This window comes from Populus trichocarpa, chromosome 10 (genome assembly GCF_000002775.5).
Source record: "Populus trichocarpa isolate Nisqually-1 chromosome 10, P.trichocarpa_v4.1, whole genome shotgun sequence".
Lineage (NCBI taxonomy): Eukaryota > Viridiplantae > Streptophyta > Magnoliopsida > Malpighiales > Salicaceae > Populus > Populus trichocarpa.
Genome location: NC_037294.2, coordinates 18,057,734 through 18,078,942, shown reverse-complemented (window position 1 = coordinate 18,078,942; position 21,209 = coordinate 18,057,734). Strand labels below are relative to the sequence as shown.

At 35.3% G+C, this 21,209-nt stretch overlaps 3 protein-coding genes across 9 annotated transcripts; 1 reads left to right on the top strand and 2 right to left on the bottom strand.

Annotated features, from left to right (window-relative positions):
* Nucleotides 1-2,037: 2,037 nt before the first annotated feature.
* LOC7474406 (putative UDP-rhamnose:rhamnosyltransferase 1) lies at nt 2,038-8,617 on the bottom strand. 3 transcript variants are annotated; one of them, XM_052456325.1, is made up of 2 exons: nt 7,061-8,617; nt 2,038-2,226 (listed from the first exon to the last, which is right to left on the bottom strand). In XM_052456325.1, the coding sequence occupies exons 1-2, from the start codon at nt 8,468-8,470 to the stop codon at nt 2,203-2,205; spliced, it is 1,434 nt and encodes a 477-aa protein (XP_052312285.1). In that variant the 5' UTR covers nt 8,471-8,617; the 3' UTR covers nt 2,038-2,202. The 3 variants fall into 3 exon arrangements, with proteins under 3 accessions (XP_052312285.1, XP_002315125.3, XP_052312286.1); XM_002315089.4 differs by having other exon boundaries at nt 2,038-2,386; nt 7,221-8,530; XM_052456326.1 differs by lacking the exon at nt 2,038-2,226 and adding an exon at nt 2,393-2,727 and having other exon boundaries at nt 7,558-8,532.
* Nucleotides 8,618-13,405: 4,788 nt separating this feature from the next.
* On the top strand, nt 13,406-15,703 carry LOC7464608 (staphylococcal-like nuclease CAN2). The gene is made up of 9 exons (XM_002316148.2): nt 13,406-13,767; nt 13,987-14,042; nt 14,130-14,244; nt 14,351-14,461; nt 14,565-14,752; nt 14,842-14,898; nt 14,984-15,143; nt 15,224-15,292; nt 15,371-15,703. Exons 1-9 carry the CDS (start codon nt 13,615-13,617, stop codon nt 15,467-15,469), a joined length of 1,008 nt encoding a protein of 335 aa, XP_002316184.1. The 5' UTR covers nt 13,406-13,614; the 3' UTR covers nt 15,470-15,703.
* A 42-nt stretch (nt 15,704-15,745) lies between these two features.
* Nucleotides 15,746-20,757, bottom strand: LOC7474405 (uncharacterized). Of its 5 annotated transcripts, none has more exons than XR_002984462.2 (5): nt 19,959-20,658; nt 18,982-19,051; nt 18,811-18,900; nt 17,151-17,249; nt 15,746-16,008 (listed from the first exon to the last, which is right to left on the bottom strand). XR_002984462.2 is itself a non-coding variant. In XM_002315088.4 (4 exons), exons 1-3 carry the CDS (start codon nt 20,295-20,297, stop codon nt 18,857-18,859), a joined length of 453 nt encoding a protein of 150 aa, XP_002315124.1. In that variant the 5' UTR covers nt 20,298-20,656; the 3' UTR covers nt 16,996-17,249; nt 18,811-18,856. The 5 variants fall into 5 exon arrangements, 3 of the variants coding, with proteins under 3 accessions (XP_002315124.1, XP_024466854.1, XP_024466853.1); XR_002984461.2 differs by having other exon boundaries at nt 15,746-15,970; XM_002315088.4 differs by lacking the exon at nt 15,746-16,008 and having other exon boundaries at nt 16,996-17,249; nt 19,959-20,656.
* Nucleotides 20,758-21,209: the final 452 nt, after the last annotated feature.

The following is a 21,209-nucleotide window of genomic DNA, read 5'->3' as shown; positions in this document are numbered from 1 at the left end:
TTTGTTAGCTTTATTGAGTATATTGTGGGGAAAACACAGGTGAATTGTTGGCTTTACTTTCTGCAGTACGTATAAGGGATCATAGCGTGCAGGTAGAAAGAACGGCCTACAGAGCGTCTCTTTTCCTAATGCGTGTTGACATATCATACGACCTTAAGAAACTGAGATGAAAAAAAGTTGTATTCTTTTCAGATAAATTCGTACTCCTGGAGCACAGTGCCCTGTCTCGAGACTTTCGACCATCAATAATGGATGGCAAAATTTGACCTTTTAAGAGTTTGCACTTACCTTTGATAGATGTTTTTTTTTTTTTTTCGGATCAGTTTACATGCACCATAATCAATTTCATGTTTCATTAAACATCTTGCAAACCCAGTGAACATATAAGGTACCATGGGAGTGACAGACATATACAAAAAGATTTGAACCCGGATGCAGAGGAAGAGAACAAGCCCCTACCACCACGAACAAGCCCCTATCACCACTAGGCCAATACCTCAGGTGCTGATACATGTTCTTTTAATTCGCTGTCCTTGTGCCGGAAGCTCTCTTGAGAGGACGAGCCACGGTGATGCTAAAACCGGTGAAGTTTAGGGTATTGGGCATCTAGGTGCAAAGCAGGGGCGAAATTATATACGTAGAAAGGTGGAGGAGGGGCTATGACAGCCCCAAATATTTTTTAAATAAATCTGCATTTTAATGCTAAGCTTTTGAGATTTTTAATTACCCTTCGATCTTATGTTTTGCGTCCTTAAAATCATGTATTATCCGAAATTTATAACTCCACCCCCGGTGCAGAGCTAAAACAAAACGGAGGGATGGCAGTGTGAAAAAGCTTACATGGATAAAAAAACATAAATCTAAAGTAAGAAAGGGTAAAACTAGAACAATTGAACTTTTCAAGGTCGATGAGAAAAGTTACAAGGAGCCACATAAATTTATAGTTGCCAAGAGCTTGGTATGTATTCAGATTAAAATTTGTGAGGATGTATCGGTATCCATTTTCAGCTTTAGGAGTGTATTCATAAATATATATATTTGGTTAGGAATGATATTGCATATTTTGGAGTGCAATCCCACAAAACCCTTCGGTTTTGGTGTGAAATGTTTTTTTATTATTATTATTATAAATTCAGGACACTTGAAAATTTGAGATTGTGATGAGAATATTTTTTAAAATAGTTTTTATTTTAAAATATATTAAAATAAATGTTTATCATTTTTTTTTTTTTTACATTAATAAATCAAAAGCGTCATAAAATATTATTAAAAAAATCAATTTAGTAGGCTAAGCATTTCTTAGTCCTTTGCACATCGTTTACTGGTATCATTAATTAACTGCTAGATAATTATTTTCATGGAAGTAAGATTTTGGACAAGCTGGTATAATCTTAACGACCAATATCAACAACCAGTCAATAAATAAATAAATAATAGTGATATACACCTAAAAGTCATTTAATTGGCCCTTGAAATGATCAACCGATCAAGGTCGAGGGCTGTTATGTGAAATTAGACCTTGCTTGTCAGAACTTTTGAAAATAATTGTTATAAAGGATTAGAACTTCCATGGACAATTATACTACTCCGTCCATCCTATGATGATAGTCTAGTACACAAATCATTGCAGAGCACGTTTCGGGCTGCAGGCTATGGTGCATATTTTCTTTCATTGACTACTTGGTGAAACATTACATCAAACTTTTTGTGAACTGAACTATTTATCTGTGAGAGAGAAAGAGAGAGGGGTGGGAAATAAACGGCACGGAAATCTTCCACTGTCGGTGGATCTTTCCGTGAAAGGTCCCCTCAGGATGATGGAGTCGACTGCATAAAAAGAAGGCTATGGCCCCTCTCTTCGGAAGATATCTTAGCCCCGACAATTATTGATTGGACTTCAATCTAATGCCTGCCAGCCAGCCATGCCTGCCGATAATCTTGGCTTTCAATTTTACATTACTTTTGTGTTTTAGGAAGTTCCACTTTTTTTCTTAATAATTAATAAAGTATATATTTAGATAGAATATAGCACATAGATTTCTCGAAACAAATTTTAGTTTCAGGAAGTGGCACTCAATAGTATATACTCTCTACACTGCATGAAAAAAAAAAAAAAAAAAAAGGCACTCCAGAGTCTAAACCTACGGACTCTATTTTAGAACCTAGTCAAGAACCGGATGGCACATAAGCAAGTGGAACATGTCAGTTTGGCGAGTGCGTGGGCAAGTCATCGTTAATCACTGCTGGCAATTTTCTATGACTTCGTAAGAAGGCAACAAATTGGTCCATGCATCGATCGCTGATACACTTATCACCAAATAATGTTGCCATCTGCTGCTTGGCATTTTCTCTATATGCGGATCCTTCCTCGTCAACAATAACCAACCTGAGTGACTCAGCTACCGAGTTCCTTGTAAACGACCCGTCCTGCTAGCTCATCTCTCGGCACTTCTATCCCAACCTTCTTCTCTTCAAAAACCCTTGCGATTAATCCTTGGTCTATAGCGAAAGGTAACATGATCAAAGCTAGTCCAAAGGAGAGTGCCTCTGCAACTGAGCTAAAGCCGCAGTGAGTCAAAAAACCACCGACCGATTCATGAGCCATAATCCTTAGTTGTGGTGCCCAGCTCGTCCACACCACTCCACGTCCTTTTACTCGTTCCTCAAATCCATCTGGTAACCTGACCGAGTCATCCCGGTTCCTGAAAGCCCAAAAGAACGGCAGCCCTGATAACTCTAACCCCAGAGCCAATTCAGTTATTTCATTTTGATTTATTGTTAACTCGCTTCCGAACGCTATGTAAACCACAGATCCTTGGGTTTGCTTGTCTAGCCACTCACTGATCGTAACCCATTTTTCGTCCACTCCGCCCTCGCGAGACTGAGTAGATGGTAGCAGTAGGCCTACTGGGATTACAGGCTTACAGTGAAGGTCTTCCACAAGTCTTATGAAATCAGCCTCTAGCTCTAAGCAGCTCCTTACGGCTATAACATCACAGCCAGCAAGCACGGATCCCCAACGAAATACATCAGTGACACCTGAACTGTTCGCTTCAATTTGATCCATAAACCGCTTAGCTTCATGGATGCGAAATGCCACTTTAGAGGGAAATGTGACCCACTTTGGAGGGACCGTGAGGTGTTGCGGTTCGGTCCTTGGATCGTCGCCGTTGAGCATAGCTGAGGATGATGGTCCAGAGAAGGATATGGTCCATGCATTAAAAATTGATTCGCGGTGTTAAATTTGGAGGTATAGTTGGTAAACGTTGGATGTTAGCTTGGCGATCTCTAGATATGGGATTATATGACCGAAAGCAAGCCATGGGAACATGGCTATGTGGAGCTCCTCAGGTTCATCCATTGATACTTCCTGATCTAAATGCTTTTGTGGCTTTAGCTTCTTATCCTGTATTCCATGTGTATATATATATATATAGCTAGCGAATGAGAGTTTTTTATTTCGAAATTGAATTATTATTGTAAATTTTTTTACATGAAAATCGATGACTTCATTAATACCTGATATATTACTATCCTCCCATCATGACGACGAGGACGATAACAACAACCACTCCATTCTATTATATGGATAAGAAATAAAAGCTCTTCGAAATTCTCTAATTTAAGAATACATATGAGAAAACTGGTTATTACATAGATATGAAAAAGAATCTAAACCATTATAAATTAATGAAAAATGAGCCATACTATTAAATTCGTTTATTTATTATTAAATCAGATAAAGATAATGCTTCACGTTTTATTTAAAGATTATTTTATTTTTCTAAAAAACTCTCACAATCTGTTTTATAACTTAAAAAAAAAAACAAATTAAAATTTAGGCGCGATAATTAAAGTTCCTGACTCCTAGCCATAGGGATGGCCGGCTTGAAGCCCTGAAGACAAGGGCACAAGATTTCAGCATAAGCGCTCAACTTCCCTTCGTGTAGCCCAAAAACAAAAGGCCCAAGGATGGTCTGGACATGGGACCGCCAGAAGCCCAAAACTAAGGGGTGCCAAATTCAAAATGCCCCCTTCGGCCTTTTCTCTTCTGCAGAAAACAAAGGGTTCATTCATCTGCAGTGTAAATAATCAAGCCAATTCATTTCATTCTCAGAAAAACAGGAAAGATTAAATAAATAAATATGTTTCATGTATATTTTAGATAAGACGTCGTCGCCGTTCGTCAACGAGCGTACCTTACTTGCAACAACGGTTAGTTATGCAACCAAACGGGTCGGTGCAAGGCATTGCAGATGATCATTATGGATTGGTGCGTGTGTGTGTGTATTGTATTTTACATTTATATTTTATCACTGCCCCTTTTCTTTGCAGGGCAGGATCACAAGATACGGAGGGATCGTCGTTGCAAGATGCTATTGACTACGAGTTATATTAGTATTGGTAGGTTTTGGCTGCGAATGAAAAATTCTTCCAGATCTGGTGGTATTGACTGATGCTGTCTCTAGTACAGAGCCGCAAGTGAATTCTGTATGTTGTTTGCTGTCTATGTATAACAACGAGTATTTGATGGGGAAGCTGGCTCGTACTCTTTGAAATTGTATTAATAGATGTTTTTTAAAGTTTTTAATATAGATTTTTATTATTTTTTAAAAGTTATTTTTATCATCAAAACAATCTAAAAACATATATATAATTAAATTTAAAGCATTTTTTAACTGAAAAAATAAATACACCAGCATTTCTGTTTTATCTTTCTAAAAGCAAACCAAATACCTAAAGACTATTTTGGTCTTTTAATAAGGGTCTATTGGGCATTAACACATTAATGGGATGTATTTGTCTTTTTACATTATACAAAGTAAAACAACTTTGATATCCTTTGAATCAAATTTTTTTATTATTACGTTTTTTTGTTTTTTTATCTTATATTAATTAATTTTTATTTTTATTTTTATCTTTGTCATTATTTTAATTTGATATTCATATCAAACCCGGTCTTTAATGTATTGATTTTTTTTGCTTTTTTACTAATTAAACTTTGTTTTTAATTGTATCTCTAAGTATTTGATTTAAATTTATTTTTATATCGAGATTGGTTCCTATTTTTTATTATTGTATTGTTTTGCTTAGAATGCTTTTTTATTGTATTTTTGTTCCAATTTAATTCCTTGATATTTTTTTTGTTGATAATTTTTTTTCATTGTTTTTTCACTTCTATAAGGTTAGCTACAGTCTTATGGCCAAGTCACAGGTTTCAAAAATTAATATGGGTTGATATTTGTTTTCTAGATTCGTTTATAAATTTGATTTATTTTCAATTTTATCCTTCAAATTTTTTTTTATATTGGTCTTCATGCTTTTTTTTTTCACTTTCCTTGTCGTGGGGTTAACTTGATCTCGAGTTTACTTTAATTTTTTTTCATTGTTTTTTTTAAATATTTTTTTAATTTCATCTCTAAACATATTTTTTTTATTAAGAATTTTGCTTTGTAGTTTTCAAGATCTGTCTTCTATATGGTCGGTTTTGGCCTCTTGATTAAGGTTACAAGTTTTAATGGTTAACATAGATTAGTTTTGATTTTTTTAAAAAAACAAATCTCAATTTCATGCTTCATCATATATGTTTTTGAGAATTAATCTCAGCTTTAATTTTATTTTTTGCTTTTCTCTCTGTGGGTCTGTTATAATCTTGTACCCATGGTTTTTTGAGTTAAGGGCTTAATGTGTGGCACACTGTATTTATTATCCAAAATGGATGATTTGCGACAGCTTTGGCTCACAATTAGAGACGGACACAGAGAAAAGTAAGGAAATTAAATTTATTGAATCTTAAAATTATATGGTCTTAAATTATTAAAAAAAATAATTTAATAAATTCTCTGTCTCTGTCTTAAATTGTTTGAAATTTACTGACATGGGGACCTAATGCAAAACCAAGATGTCTGATCTCTGTCTGTCTCCTATCCAACTGTCTCTGGTGCATGCACACCCACAGGCCTCAGGCCAGCAGCTCAATTATAATCTTATCTTCTCTCAAGTGTGGGCTTCGATCTTGACTCCTGATTTGTTTTATTTTCCTTCCTAACGTGGCTTTTCGTGGCTCCATCTTATATATATATATATATATATATATATATATATATATATATATATATTTGATGTGGGCTTCGATCTGGACTCCTGCATTTCACATCTTCGTTCCTCCTCCTCCTCCTCCTCCTCCTTCTTTATATATATATATTTGATGTGGACATCTTCGTTCCATTTTCTCTTGGCTTGGGATCTTGTAGGTAGGTATTCCTTTGGAGCATAGGGAGTTAAGATGTCACTTCTCAAAAAATAATTGAGTAGGGCATGCCAATAATGCCATCGCTCGTAATTAAATTTCCTCGTGAATGACCGCCCACCGGAGATTAACGGATCTGCGCAGATCATTGCAGAACACGTGTTTAGGCTTTCTATCAGTGACTAATCGGTGAGAAATTTCCCCAAGCTTTCTGTGAACCTGACTATTTATTTTCCAGAGAAAGTTGTGTAATAAACAGAAAGGGAAATTTTCAAATGTCGGTGGATCTTTCTGTGTTAAAATGTTTCAATATGAAAATATGATTTTTAATTAGCATGAATTTGCTGGAAATTAGATATGAGATTAATGTGCAATTCCTTTTTTCAGAAGAAAGTAAAATATTAGTGAGGGAGACAGGTAAAAAACCTAAAGGAATCTTAGCCACAGTCCTCCTTCCTACGGGCCATGGCTGATGGCCCCTCTCTTCGCAAATGCCTGCCGACAATCACGGCTTTCAATTTTGTAGTACCTTTGTGTTTTTTGAAGTTCCAGTTTTTTTGTTAATAATTAATAAAGTAAATATTTAGATATAATATAATACATAAATTTCTCGAAAACAAATTTTAGTTTCAGGAAGCGACTCAATGGTCTATTTATACACTACATAAACAGACAAACAAACAAAAAAACACTGTAAAAAGGCACTCTAGAGTCTAAACCTCCGGACTCTTTTTAAAAAAACCTAGTGAAGAACCAGATGACACGACACATAAGCATTGACACGTGTCAGTTTGGCGAGTGCGTGGGCAGGTCATTGTTAATCACTGCTGGCAATTTTCTATGACTTCGTAGGAAGGCAACAAATTGGTCCATGCATCGATCGCTGATACTCTTATCACCAAATAATGTTACCATCTGCTGCTTGGCGTTTTCTCTATATGCGGATCCTTCCTTGTCAACAATAACCAACCTGAGTGACTCAGCTACCGAGTTCCTCGTAAACGACCCGTCCTGCTCATCTCTCGGCACTTCTATCCCAACCTTCTTCCCTTCAAAAACCCTTGCGATTAATCCTTGGTCTATAGCGAAAGGCAACATGATCAAAGCAAGTCCAAAGGAGAGTGCCTCTATAACTGAGCTATAACCGCAGTGAGTCAAAAAACCCCCAACCGATTCATGAGCCATAATCCTTAGTTGTGGTGCCCAGCTCGTCCACACCACTCCACGTCCTTTTACTCGTTCATCAAATCCATCTGGTAACCTGACCGAGTCATCCTGGTTCCTCAAAGCCCAAAAGAACGGCAGACCCGATAACTCTAACCCCAGAGCCAATTCAGTTATTTCATCTTGATTTATTGTTAACTCGCTTCCGAACGCTATGTAAACCACAGATCCTTGGGTTTGCTTGTCTAGCCACTCACTGATCGTAACCCATTTTTCATCCACCCCGCCCTCGCTACACTGAGCAGGTGGTGGCAGTAGGCCTACTGGGATTACAGGCTTACAGTGAAGGTCTTCCACAAGTCTTAAGAAATCAGCCTCTAGCTCTAAGCAGCTCCTTACGGCTATAACATCACAGCCAGCAAGCACGGATCCCCAACGAAATATATCAGTGACACCTGAACTGTTCGCTTCTATTTGAACCAAAAACCGCTTAGCTTCATGGATGCGAAATGCCACTTTAGAGGGAAATGTGACCCACTTTGGAGGGACCGTGAAGTGCTGCGGTTCGGTCCTTGGATCGTCGCCGTTGAGTATTGCTGAGTATGATGGTCCAGCGAAGGATAGGGTCCATGCACCAAAAATGCTAAAGAGAACACCAGAGATCCCAAGCTTGGTTGCTATCTCAGGTAACCAGTAGGAAGCGAAATCAAAGATGATCCAATCTGGAGAAGAAGAATGTAAGAAGTGAAATAAAGAATCTTGGAGTCTGTCATAGGCTATCTTAAGGTATGGAATTTTGTCGAAAGGCAAGTCTGCGGTGGCCTCTGCGTTGTTTGGGAGATTTTCTACATGGGGTAAAGCGAGGCTCACTAAATTGATTCGTGGTGTTAAATTTGGAGGTATAGTTGGTAAACGCTGGATGTTTCGTGGAGTAGATATAAAGGAGATTTTGTGACCCCTTTGAGCTATTAGCTTGGCGAGCTCTAGAAATGGGATTATATGACCGAAAGCAAGCCATGGGAACATGGCTATGTGGAGCTCGTGAGGTTCATCCATTGATACTTCCTGATCTAAATGCTTTTGTGTCTTTAGCTTCTTATCCTGAATTCCACATCTATATATATAGCTAGCGAATGAGAGTTTTTTTATTTCGAAATTGAATTATTATTGTAATTTTTTTTTACATGAAAATCGATGACTTCATTAATACCTGATATATATATTACTATCCTCGCATAATAATAATAATAATAATAATAATAATAATAATAATAATAATAATAATCTTTGAGATAATATATTATTATATGGATAAGTAAAATGTTTTAACTAATTATATATTGACAATTTCAGTCAAGTAGCAAATAATAATAAAATCTAATTAAAATAAAAGTGAAATAAACAATAAAAAAGTTCAAACACCTTAAAATATATAATTCAAATAATTATTGATACGTGATTTAAATAACTTAAAAATATAATATAATTTTTCTTACGCTTCAATTATAAACATCTAATCTGACTGCTCTAGTTAATTAGACAGAAGCTCATTACACTAATCACAAACTCTACTTCGGTAACCAAAACTAGCATCATCATCCGATTATGCAAACATGGAAGTCATGATTTTCAATTTTGACGAAGGCTCGAACTATGACATAGACAAGGAAGTGAATGCAGGGTTTATCAGCAAGCCCATCAAACAACATCTTCTCAAATAACCATCTTGCAGGATGTAGTGATAGTGACTTAGAACAAGCATATATAGGAGTATCAAGGTCACTTCTTTTATCTTTTAAGTTTCTAACATCATGAATGATACTCACAAAATACTTTGAAAAGCGTAGGTGCCTATTCATAATAGAATTAATAAAAATCATGTGTAGAGTTTGCAGACCCTTAACTTCATTACTCATAAATTAATTATAGAACATGATTGCAATTTAATATTAATTACTCCAAGAGTCAAGTATGTCATTTTATTCTATATATTTGCCACCAAAAACAAAGAAATATGTCAATTTAAATAAATATACCAATTCAATCTCTTCACGCTGCAAATAGCTTTTTCACCAATTGATGTGCTTAATAGTTGGGTTCCTGCATTTGAAATCAAGAAATTTCAACGATGAATGACAAAGGAAAAAGATCAGTGAATCCAAAATAACAAATCTAGCATTAGAAATCATAAAAGTAGTTATAGAAGCATAACAAAATGTTTCTCATTTTGAATATCGAGCCTATCGAGCCCTTAATTATCAGATTGCACAAGTTTTGCAAGATGCCTTTCAATCCTTTATTCTTTGTTAAAACAATTTCCTACAAATCTATAATTTAAAGTTTAAACTTTAAACCCACTTTACAGGATGCCTTTCTTGAGTCCGTTACCATTAGTTTGTACTACAAAGTTAGTAATTTGGCAACAGTTTTGGTGTCATTCTGTCTTGAAAAGAATTGAAAAAGATTCATAGATCAATTAATATTCTTGGAATGAAACGAGTTCGGCTAACAAATAAGAAGAATGAGACAATTTATAACAAGAAGTGTAATAACAATAACATAGAGCACAAAAGAAGAAGACAATCAGAGGCAGACCCGCAGACAAAGTAAAGAAAAAAAAAAGTGTTTTGAGAGAGATAGAGAGTGGAACTAGCTGCTGGTGCTAGGGTTGAGATTCTTGAGAGAGGGCAAAGCCGCAAAGGGGACTTGGGGCTGGGGGAGTCAGTTAATTACTTCATTTTTTTTCCTTTCTTCAAACTCGTGAAATTGGTCTGGTTTTATAGATTGTATCAAGTTTGATCGAGTTTGACCAATTTTGAGTGAGACTGATTTCAAGTTTTTAACCTTATTTCACACGTTATATACATATTGACTTATAAAATCGTACGATTTTACAAGTTAACTTGTGATTTTAACAATATTGGTTATAACATAGATATGAAAACGAATCTAAACCATTATAAATTAATGAAAAAATGAGCCATACTATTATAAATTTTAATAAAAGTTTTAAGATTGTTGATCAATGTCAATTGTTAATCATAGCTAACCATGACGAACATAAATAGTAAACAACTAGCAATTGATGACATAGATGTAAATAGTAGTTATACATACACTGACAAAACAATAAAATTATCTGCACTAAGAAAAAGCTGATGTTAATTTTTTTTAGATAAAATTTATTTCGTTAATTCATTTTAGATAAAATGCCCAATTCAAGAAATTTGAATTTTAGATAAACTAAGGGTTGCCAAATTCAAAATGCCCCCTTTTCTCTTCTGCAGAAAACAAAAGGTCCATTCATCCGCGCAAGCCAATTCAATATTTTATTCTAAAAAAAAAATGGAAAGAATAAATAAATAAATATATTTCATATATATTTTAGATAAGGCGTCGTCGTCGTTCGTCAACGAGCGTAGCTTACTTACAACAACGGTACTTAATTATGCAACCAAATGGGTCGGTGCAAGGCATTGCAGATGATAACGTGTTTAGGCCGCAGACTATGGATTGGTGCATATATATTACATCAAAAACTAAAATAGCTCGGTGTCATATCATGAATTGCAACAGGATAATGATAAAATTATTCTTATTAAAAAAATCTTCTAAGCATGTAATTGGAGTGAGATTGTTTTTTACATGAAAGACATTTACTATTGATATAATTATTGAGAAAAAAATGGTTCGTTTAAGTTTCTTGAACTACAGTATAGATATTGATTTGATCTTCAAGATATAAAATTTTAACTTTTGGGTTGGAGATTTCTTTTGTTTTTTTTTTTTTAAATAAACAGTGAAAATACAATCATGCCCTTGAGAAAAAGAATATGCATGTATTAAGAGGTTTTTTTATTTTTATTTTTTATTAAAAAAGTTAAAATACAAAATTATCTTTGAGTTTCAACAAAAACAGGGCGCATATAGGAATCTTTCCATCATTTTCATGTGGTTTTATAATAAATATCATGTGGGGTTATAGGGTAATTAAATATTTGTATGTATATAAATTATTATTTATATTCAGAAATGACTGTCAAGTGTTGAGCATGCTCCCGCAGGTGGGTGCCACCCGCGTTTGTGTGTTTTAATTTATAAGTATATTAATTTGGTTTATAGGTAATTTTATATTTGTACATTGGACAATTTCTCCAAGCAATACCAAGTTCTAAAATCAAGGTTCTAAATCCCTATATTTTAACATATTCTTCAACATGTCCTTTTATCATTTTTCTTTGAAATGCCCTTCCATAGAGTAATCTTAAAATCAACTGTAAGAAATAAGAAATATCTTAATATCTTTTGGAGGGAATTTCATCATAAGTTCTTTCATTTTTCTTTAATAATAATTTAATTGTCTTTTTATTTTTTCATTAATAAATTACTTTTTAATTTAATAACACACCAAGTATCTTTTTTTAAAAAAAAACAATATTGTTTCATTACTACACAAAAAGAAAAATACAAGTACATTTCAATTTTCATGACACATGGATAATAAAAATGAAAGTTAGAGTCAAATTAAAAGGAAAAAAACCCCGAAAACTATAACAATATATAATATTTGAAGTTGTCAATTTTCATATCTATTTTATATACTTCTAGATTAACCTTCATATTTTGAAAAATCAATCTAATTATATTAATTATTCCTATAATGATTATTTCTATAATAATTTATTTTTATTTTATTTTTCACGTCTCTCGGACCAAAAAATAATATTGAAGTCTAGTAAAAAAAAAAAAAACTTTTGTGAGCTATAAAAAAATAGCAGTTATTGAAAAAAAAGTAGAAGTAGAAGCTGACACCGAGAAGCTGACACCGAATTTTGCACTGCCATGTAACGGCTTTTCAATTAGTGGAAGAAAATAGAGGTGATTATTTTCAGTTTGGTTTGATTTTTATTAAAAAAAAAAGTAATTAAACCGAATTTAAAAAAAAAAAACCGAAACCGAACCGAAACCAGGTCAAACCGACCGGTTTCGGTTCGGTTCGGTTTTTTAGGGCAAAAACCGGTTCAAACCGGTTTGGCTCGGTTTTTCCGGTTCGGTTCGGTTTTTCCGGTTGGGCTCAGTTTTTTCCGGTTTTGGCTCGGTTTTTCCAGTTTGGCTCGGTTTAGCTCGGTTTTTTTCGGTTTCAGTTCGGTTCGGTTTTTTACTTATAAAACCCAACCGAACCGGCCGGTTTTTTCAAAATTTTAATCTGTTTAATCGGTTTTTTTTTTGTTCGTTTTTTTTTGTTATTTTTTTTCTGGTTTTCTCGATTTAATCAGTTTTTTAGTTTTTTTGCTCACCCCTAAAAGAAAATGCCCGCTCTTATTTATTTCCCGTCAAATATCCGGTCCGCGACGTTTGCGGTGGCATCCGACGTAATTTTTACTACCATATATATGCAAAGAAACACTGAAATGTTGGAGATCAAGCGCTTGATTTTTATTTTTATTTTATATAAAAAAATCCTTATTTTAGACTCAAATCTAAATATACTCATTCTAGTGGCATCCCAAATCTATAAATTTCTTTTAATAAAATCCTAAAATCTCATATATTTCTCAATTGAATCCTTCTTTATTTTTTTTTAATATTTTAAATCTATTTCCGCACCAAAAATGTATTGATTTGAATAAAATTTATAGAAAAATTAATGAACATTTACAATTTTTGTCTAAAAGAATAATTTATATATTGAAAGGATATCAATTTGAAATAAAAACGACGAGAGGTTTTTTTTTTTTATGAACATTAATAAAAGGACTTGACTGAGAATTGTTTTTCAAATGTTTGGGATCAAATTGATAAAATTAATAAGTTTGGGACTCCATAGATAATGAGTATATAGATTAGGAACCAAATAGACTAGAGGTTTTTTTTATTGAGAGAAATTGAAGCAACGTCTCCTAGGAGTGCATGGTTTCAGACTTTCAGCGTTGCTTGTAAAAGTTCCTCACCTCCACTTTACATTATCTTGTCCCGTAAACAAATCAAATACTGCTACGTGTTCTTCTTCCTTCCTATTCGTTAATTACTCGCTCAAGATTCCTGCCCATAAATCTACGACTCCCTCGCCTAAGTATTTCTCCTTCCCCTCTCCTTCCTTCTCAACGAAAAAGTTGAAGGAGAGCTTTTTCTTTGTTTCAAACCTTCACTTTGTTGATAAATTAAGCTTCTTTTTATAGAAAACAAATCTTAAATTGAAAATGGGAAATGCCTTGAGGTTCCTCTATGGGCATTGCTGCAAACCAACAACAGCTGGGGACTCTGATTCATTGGGACCCGACGGTGTATCAGCCGCAACAGTTGGTGTTTCGGCTCTTTCCCTTGATTTGTTTCACTTTGAAATCACCTCCCAAGTATTCTTTCTTGCTCTGATTTTAAACTTTTCTCATTTTTTGGCTGTTTCTGGCAATGTTTGACTCTGCTTATGGTACAATTAAATTCTTGGTCATAGTCAATCTGAGTGATCATGGAACTTTTTTGAGTTTATGTTTTTATTTATTTATCATGTTATGGTTTAGCATAATTTCATGATCTTCAGAGTTGAGTGTCTTCTGTTTTTTTGTTTTCTTAAGGTCCCAGAAGGACTTGATAAGCATGTGGTCTCGTCCAAGAAGGCTCAAGCTAATTGGTAATAATTATAAAGCAATCTTTAATTCTCTGTAAAGTTACAAGCATGTAGTGATATATAGTTTATCTGAATTTTGGACTTTAAAAGGTTTAGAAAGTTGTTGGAGGCATGGAAAGAAGCAAAACCCCCACCAGAAACACCCGAAGAAGTTGCTAGGCTTGTTATTCAGACCTTGAAGAGACACCAGAAGGCAGATGTTGAGGTACTAATTGAAAACCAATTTCAGCATTAGACTTGTAGGAGTGCAGAATGCTTACTACATCGGGGTAGGTTTAATGCAAAATGATCGTTCCTGTTTTTCCTTAAAGGGTTTATTGGCTTTCTACGGTCTCCAACTTCCGCATACTCTTGCTCAAGTTTCTGCTGGGGGACCAACATCATTGCCTCAAGGGGTCAAGTTCGAGATGCAAACTTTACCAGTTAATTATTGCAATAACCCTTGATCAAACTTTAAATTTATTAACAATCTAGTTAGTTTGAGTTGGTTTGATGTGATAAAACCATTTGAATTAATTAACCCAGGTGGATCCAAAAGCTGTAGCTGATGGAGATACCATAACAGTTTATGTTAGCACGACCGACACCAGGGAGTCATCTTCTGTTCCAGGGGAAGTTCATATGGCCGCTGTTCAAAGATCAAAAGCTCGTGCGGAGAGGAACTATGGGAAGGCAGATGCACTTCAAAAAAAAATTGTTGAAGCAGGATATCGGTTGGTTATCTGATTTCCCTTGTATAAATTTTGTTAAATTAATCCTCGGGGTGACAAATTCGTTTCAAATAATTCGTTTGCGTGCGCAGGGTGATTAATGTTCAAAATGAGGAGATTCTTGCTCGAAAGTATCGCATTCGATTAAGGTGACATCTGCTCCTTGTAGGATTCGGTCCCGAATTAGGCTTATGTATTGCAGAGGTTAATGACTTTCGACTGGAAAAAATGCAGGGGCATAGATGCACCTGAGAGTTCAATGCCATACGGGAAAGAGGCGAAAGAGGAGCTAGCTAATCTTGTTCAGGGCAAGTGTTTGAGAGTCTTTGTCTATGGAGAAGATCGTTATCGCCGCTGTGTAGGTGATATATATTGCAATGGAATGTTTGTACAGGTGGTGCCCCCATTTTCTTGAATTGATCTTTATATGATTTATTAGTAGCGTACGAATTTTCTAAAATCTATGTGTAACAGGAAGTAATGCTCAAGAAGGGTCTTGCATGGCATTATACTGCATATGATAAACGCCGGGAACTAGAAACAGTAAGTAACCATTGTTCTTTGCAAACTCCCGCACTACAAACTTCTTCGCAGTCTTAATTATTGTATGCATCTTATTAGTGGGAAAAGGAGGCTCGAGCAAAGCGTGTAGGGTTATGGGCTTCATCAAACCCTGAGATGCCATGGGAATGGAGAAAGGACAGACGTGAAGGCAGATAGCACTGACCTAATTAACCCGTCCAGACAAGTGACCTTTTGTTTTTGTCTGCATCGACCACGTAAGCAGGCATAACCCAGACCGGGAAATATTAACCCATAAGTTGTACCCTGTATCCGCTTAGAAGGTGTCTGGAAATTATGCCCAAATTTATACTTAAACTAAAGTTTGTGTAATTTAGAGTTGGATTGAAAATGCCATTGAAGCCAGTAAACTTGAGGCTAAAAGCAGGGAAATATCGTGCGTGCTAAGCTATAATCTCCGCACCTAGATGCAAAAACCCTGAATGTTTGATAATCATTGCATATGGGTAAGAGAAAATATCAGAGGAACAGTTTATAAATGCATTATTCCTGTCTTTGTCCACGCCCCAAGGACCATGTACCCAACGACAAGGATTTACCAGTTAACAAAAAGTGCAAAACTTTTTCCAAAATACATAATCGAAGATGTTTCCAAGCGAGACCTTTAGAGCATCCTCTTCATTTCCACGTACTGCTAAACTGCTCGTGGTAAAAGTAAGGAGTACATGAGAGAGGTGCTGAAATTATAAAGAAGGCTAGAAAGTTAAATGCCGTGGAGATTTCGCTGAAATTATAAAGAAGGCTGGAAAGTTAAATGCCGTGGAGATTTCGCTGTAGTTTTAAACACATTATTATAAATTGCGTTAGTAAAATTATGTGGATATGTAATTTAGAAAAGCAAGGAGGGACATTTTAATATTATCACGTTGTATTTTTTATTTTTTAATAGAATATTTTTTATTTTTTAATAGAACAATTACTGGCGCGTGCAAGAGACACCTCCAGGCAGCTGAATTTGATTATCCACCATCTCATGAGATGCACAATTGTACCTTCTTCTACATGGTACAACACGTGTATAAATATTATGGTTAAATTGTTGCCGGTGATTAATTGTTTGAGTTTTTCTTTCTTTTATCTCTCCTAACAACTAAAATGCATAGTTGTCATCTTTTTATTTGTTGTTTGCTTGCGTCTGACATAGCTTCCAAACCCAAGTCGCTTGAGTCAGCATGGCTCCCAAACCTTACTCTTTTACCCTTTAACGACTTAAATTTAAGCCTTCAATTTAGGGGTATTTGGATCTTTTCATCAGGCTCAGTGGTCACTAGAAGATTGTTTGGGAGTGTGTGCGTCGTTTTTAATTTCTAACACAGTTAAAGTACTCTTTTACCCCTAGAGTCAACAAAAATTAGAACTATTAACCAAGGGCTTTCTTGATTTTTCACAATATTCGTAATAGTAAAAATACTTCTTTGTCCTCAAGATCAAAAAATGATAGGCTGCTAGAAAAGAGTATTTCAGGTTTTTTCAATTTCCATGTGCAATACAATAACGCTTTTAGCCTCAGAAAAAACAAAAAAGTAGCTTGTATTTGATGTTTTTACCAGACCCAAGTGCCTTGGGTCTAGCACCCACGCTTCTTGGATCTGACACCCATGTTTCATGCCAGACCCATGGCTTTTGGGTCTAACATGACTGTCAGACCCAATGCTCTAAAAACATTCTCTAAACTTTTAATATTTTTTTAAAAATTAATATTGATCCACTGTAGAGCGCGGGCTAATATACTAGTTATTTCTAAAACTAGTCTGGAAATTAACGTATCATAGCCCAAAATTTCAAATGCAAAAACACCATTGCAACTGAGAAAACATACCTAGAGTTGGGTGATACAAAACAAAAAACTGAATCAAATGACGCAAAAGATTTCATCAGCATCTGGACTTCCAAAGAGACAATGCAGCCGAATAAGACACTGCAAAAAACGATAAACGCAATTTAGTATGGAAGCTCTTCACAACATGCTAAAATCCATTCATGAAAAGCAAACTACCATTAATAGTTTTATATCTTTTCAGTTTCCGATTTTCTTCTCCTGGCGGACCATCAGCCTGAACAGCCAGCCATTCCTACCTAACAATATTTCATTTGTTTATCCTCCCAGATCTTTCCACCTTAAAGCATTGCACAGCTCAATCCCTCCCAAACATATTTCATGGCTTACTGATAAAATTCTCATAAAAACTAGAGTTCAATGTACAGCCCAAACTAGCCATTTCAGCAGTTGAGTAAAGGGCTCTCAACAGGTTCTCACTTTAAGTTTTACAATGGCATGCTCAGCAATTATATTTCTCTTTTGCTAATATTAAAGGGTGATTAAAGCTTCTCTCAACCATTCTTCTAGGAAACACCATTGACTGTTTAGAATCACTACAAACTGTTGATAACAAGATGAAATTCACAATCACCACAAACTAGTGATGGATAGGCGGGCCAATTCAGCATGATGTAAAAAGACAGACAGAAACTTTATCCAAGGACAGTGCCAAGGGCTGTAACAGGATGGTTTGTGATTAAGAAGATGCAAAAACATTGAGATGATTAATGTTGGTGCAATTCAAAAGGAGTTATGTCAGGTAATCACAGCCACGTTCATCAAGTCAGTAAAGAATAGATTGATAGGGACCTGAATATGCATTCATATATCTAAGATACATCAAATGTCAGCAAAATTTACTTATCCTCATGAATGAGCAAAGATTCAACACTCAGAAATTCCTCACTTTTCCTGGATCTACCCAGCATCATCTCTATTTGTCTTTATTTGCCAGTAGAAAATAATATCAGATATGAAACAATGGCGTAATAGAGTAAAATAGGTCAAAATGAATACTGGAAAGCTGTTTCACAGTTCAGCTTAAGATTAAGAACTCGGGAAAATAAAGCAAACATTATGGAGATAGATCATCATAGCAGGGGTCAGGGGGAAACTCTAAGATTCAGTTGGCATCTTGAAGTATTCATAGAAAGAAAAGTTTTTTTAATATAGTATCCAATGCGTGGAAGGAGGATTAGGAAACGTGATAGAGTAGAAGCTGTTCTGTCTTGTTTCCTGGCACTGGTTTTAAAGGCGATATACCAGTCCAGTAGATATCCTAATTCCTCAAGGCAACTTCATAGCAGTTGATATTTACTCCTAAAACCACCTAATCCTAAGCACTATGGCGTTACTTCAGGAACTTTTCGACTAATTTGTGGTTTTCAAAGCAACAATGGAATAAACAGTGCTTCTCACGCTTTCCCAGGAATGAACAAAACAGCTGCATGGCAAGAGCATCCATTGAAGCTGAACATGACCCATCATTATTTAGCATGCCATAAAATTTAGAACTTGTTATTATGCATCCAGTAATGGTTAATTTTCTTAAGCGAACCGGTACCAAGGATGAGTTTCTACCACTGCATGGAGGGAAAATGGAAATAGAATCAATCAAAAACAACTTAGTAAATCAGCAGCAACAGGGGTAGAAATTCACCAGGTGTTCTCATTTGTGATTTTGCCAGGACTAAAAAAGTTTGATCTTATTTCCTGTCATCCTCTGAATCTGAGTCACTTCCATTATAACCTAAAGAAGTCCAAATAAAAGTCAAGTAAGACAAACGGAGCCATTCCCTAGAATACCACTGAGAAGAGAGAGAGCATGTACCTGGACGTTTATTGCTTACTTTCCATACTGAAGCTCGACGTTTTGAAGCTCTACTAATCCAAGCACTTCCCTTAAACACGATTTTATATTAGACCATTTAGAATGGCAAAATCACAACCAAAAAGATAAAGAGAGGAAATAGAAAACTGACGACTGAGACGACTGGGCAGATAAAATAACAAGTGGAAGGCTCAGAATCGCTGGTAGGAATGTAGGATTAACAATGAAATGAAAAGCCTTTATCCTATACATACTATGAGACTGTCACACTGAAAATACATCACTAAACACTCTCTTTCGTTTTGAATAGGAGACAATGAAAACTTTGGCATTGTGTAACAGTTAGAAACGAATGATTTTAAGAAGATGTTTTCCAACCCTAAACTCAAAAATCAACCACGAAGGAGATTAATCTAAATTGAGAAAATCTAGCATAGTTCACAGTTCTAATTGCCAATTTAAAACGCAAATTTCTGATATCCATCAGGCTTTCAGTGACCTCCCAAAAATCAAAATTGTATTTACCATCCCCCAATCTGACTGCTAACTGCAAAGAGAAGAATCTATAAACAACAGCAATAGGGACTATAAAATATTAAAGCTCTAACTTCTGTTCATATTCCTAATTTCCTCGGCTAACAAACAAACATAGAAGCCTCGGAATACTGTGTAATCTGCACAACCCAATTGTTATATACACAAACAAGCGTGAAATGGAAAAGAAATACCGGCAACCTGATCCGAATTGTGTTTTCCCTTGTTTAAAACCAAAGGCAGCATAACACTCAAAATCCAATATTTTCTCATTTACAACTCACAAAAACCTTGAAATGGCAAATCAATGGCTGTGTCGTACAACCCCAGAACACAATACAACGCTAGCAACAATAAAATTAAAGTAAACAAGGAAAACCCAGAAACGAAAACAACATAAAGAACCGAAAAATAAGCACTCAAAGAAAAAAAACAGATTAAACCTTTTCAACATCTTTAGGGACGCCATAGCCATTAAAATACATCTGACCCACAAGAACTTGCATGGAAATGTCACCAGTCTTTGCTTCCTTTAGTGTATCTTCAAACCATCTTTTAGCACAATCAGAGACAACCTGGCCTAATGGCACCCGTTTTTGGCCATCCAAAATAAGAGAACTTTCTTCCATCTTTTTCACCTTCAATCGCTCCGAGTCAACCCGGACCTCACTCGGCCGCGATGGAACAACGGGTACGATGCTTCTTTTGTGTCTTGGTTTGTGTGAAGAGACTATTTTGGAGAGTTCCAGGAGTTTGCCCGTGGAAGGAAGTGACTTTCCCATACAAGAGAAGAGGATAGAACAGTTTTTTTTTTTTTTTTTGGGGTTTCTTCTTAGTTTTATTGGGTTTTGGTTTCTTTTATTTCAGGGGCCCTTTCTTTCTTTCTTTTTTCCCTTTCTTATCTGCTTTTTGAACAGCTTCCTTATCTGACATTCATGGTAATGAATAATGAAGATGATTTCATAGGAGGATTCCTTAGACCCTTGTCCCGCGAGCTTCTGTTTTTGTCTCTTTTCTCGTTTGACGGCCTAACCCCCATTTGCCCTAATAAACTGTGATCTCATTGAAAGATGGCAAATCCTATTTACCAATCCCTATCTTTGAAATTAAACTTGATAGACGAAATTAACATGAGAGTGTAGTTAGTGGGGGTGAATATTTTATTTTGGATTAACCTTTCAATTTAGTCCTCAAGTGCTTGGAATTTGAGGGGATCGAGGGAGAAGAAGCAGGGAATATAGCCTCCGAACACTTTGGGAAATTTTCTTGCGTATAGCGAACACAAATTAAATTTGGAGGAGGTGTTCAAGGTAGGTTTGTCAATTCTCCCAGCCCCTAAAATCTAAATCCCCTTCATAATAAGGCCTAAGATAGGGTACTAGGGAGAAGAAGAAATGTGGTTTATAGTTCTTAGCTTTTTTTTCTTCCTGTATTAACTTTCCAATCACTTCAACTCCAAGGGATAAGCTTAATGGTTGAAAACATTTATTGAATTCTTTAATTTATTAAGTTCAAAGACACATTATATAAATGTGGAGATGTGTTGTTAATATCATTTAAAGATTTTGAATTGTTGAACCAAATAAAAAATATATATATATATAAAATAAAACCTTTGCAACCTCTTCTATGATCTCCCCTAGTTTATCTCTCTTCTCCATTAACGGGATTTGTCTTCTAATTTTATGCTCTAT

Coding starts and splice junctions, on each gene's coding strand:
- LOC7474406 (XM_052456325.1), bottom strand. CDS start 8,470: ATGGATGAACCTCACGAGCTCCACATAGCCATGTTCCCATGGCTTGCT. Junction 2,227..7,060: donor CAGCAGTGATTAACAATGAC/CTGCCCACGCAC, acceptor ATTAACGATGAC/TTGCCCACGCACTCGCCAAA.
- LOC7464608 (XM_002316148.2), top strand. CDS start 13,615: ATGGGAAATGCCTTGAGGTTCCTCTATGGGCATTGCTGCAAACCAACA. Junction 14,245..14,350: donor ACCAGAAGGCAGATGTTGAG/GTACTAATTGAA, acceptor TTTTCCTTAAAG/GGTTTATTGGCTTTCTACGG. Junction 14,899..14,983: donor AAGTATCGCATTCGATTAAG/GTGACATCTGCT, acceptor GAAAAAATGCAG/GGGCATAGATGCACCTGAGA.
- LOC7474405 (XM_024611085.2), bottom strand. CDS start 20,297: ATGGGAAAGTCACTTCCTTCCACGGGCAAACTCCTGGAACTCTCCAAA. Junction 19,052..19,958: donor TCCCTAAAGATGTTGAAAAG/GTTTAATCTGTT, acceptor ATCGTGTTTAAG/GGAAGTGCTTGGATTAGTAG. Junction 18,901..18,981: donor AGTAAGCAATAAACGTCCAG/GTACATGCTCTC, acceptor GGACTTCTTTAG/GTTATAATGGAAGTGACTCA.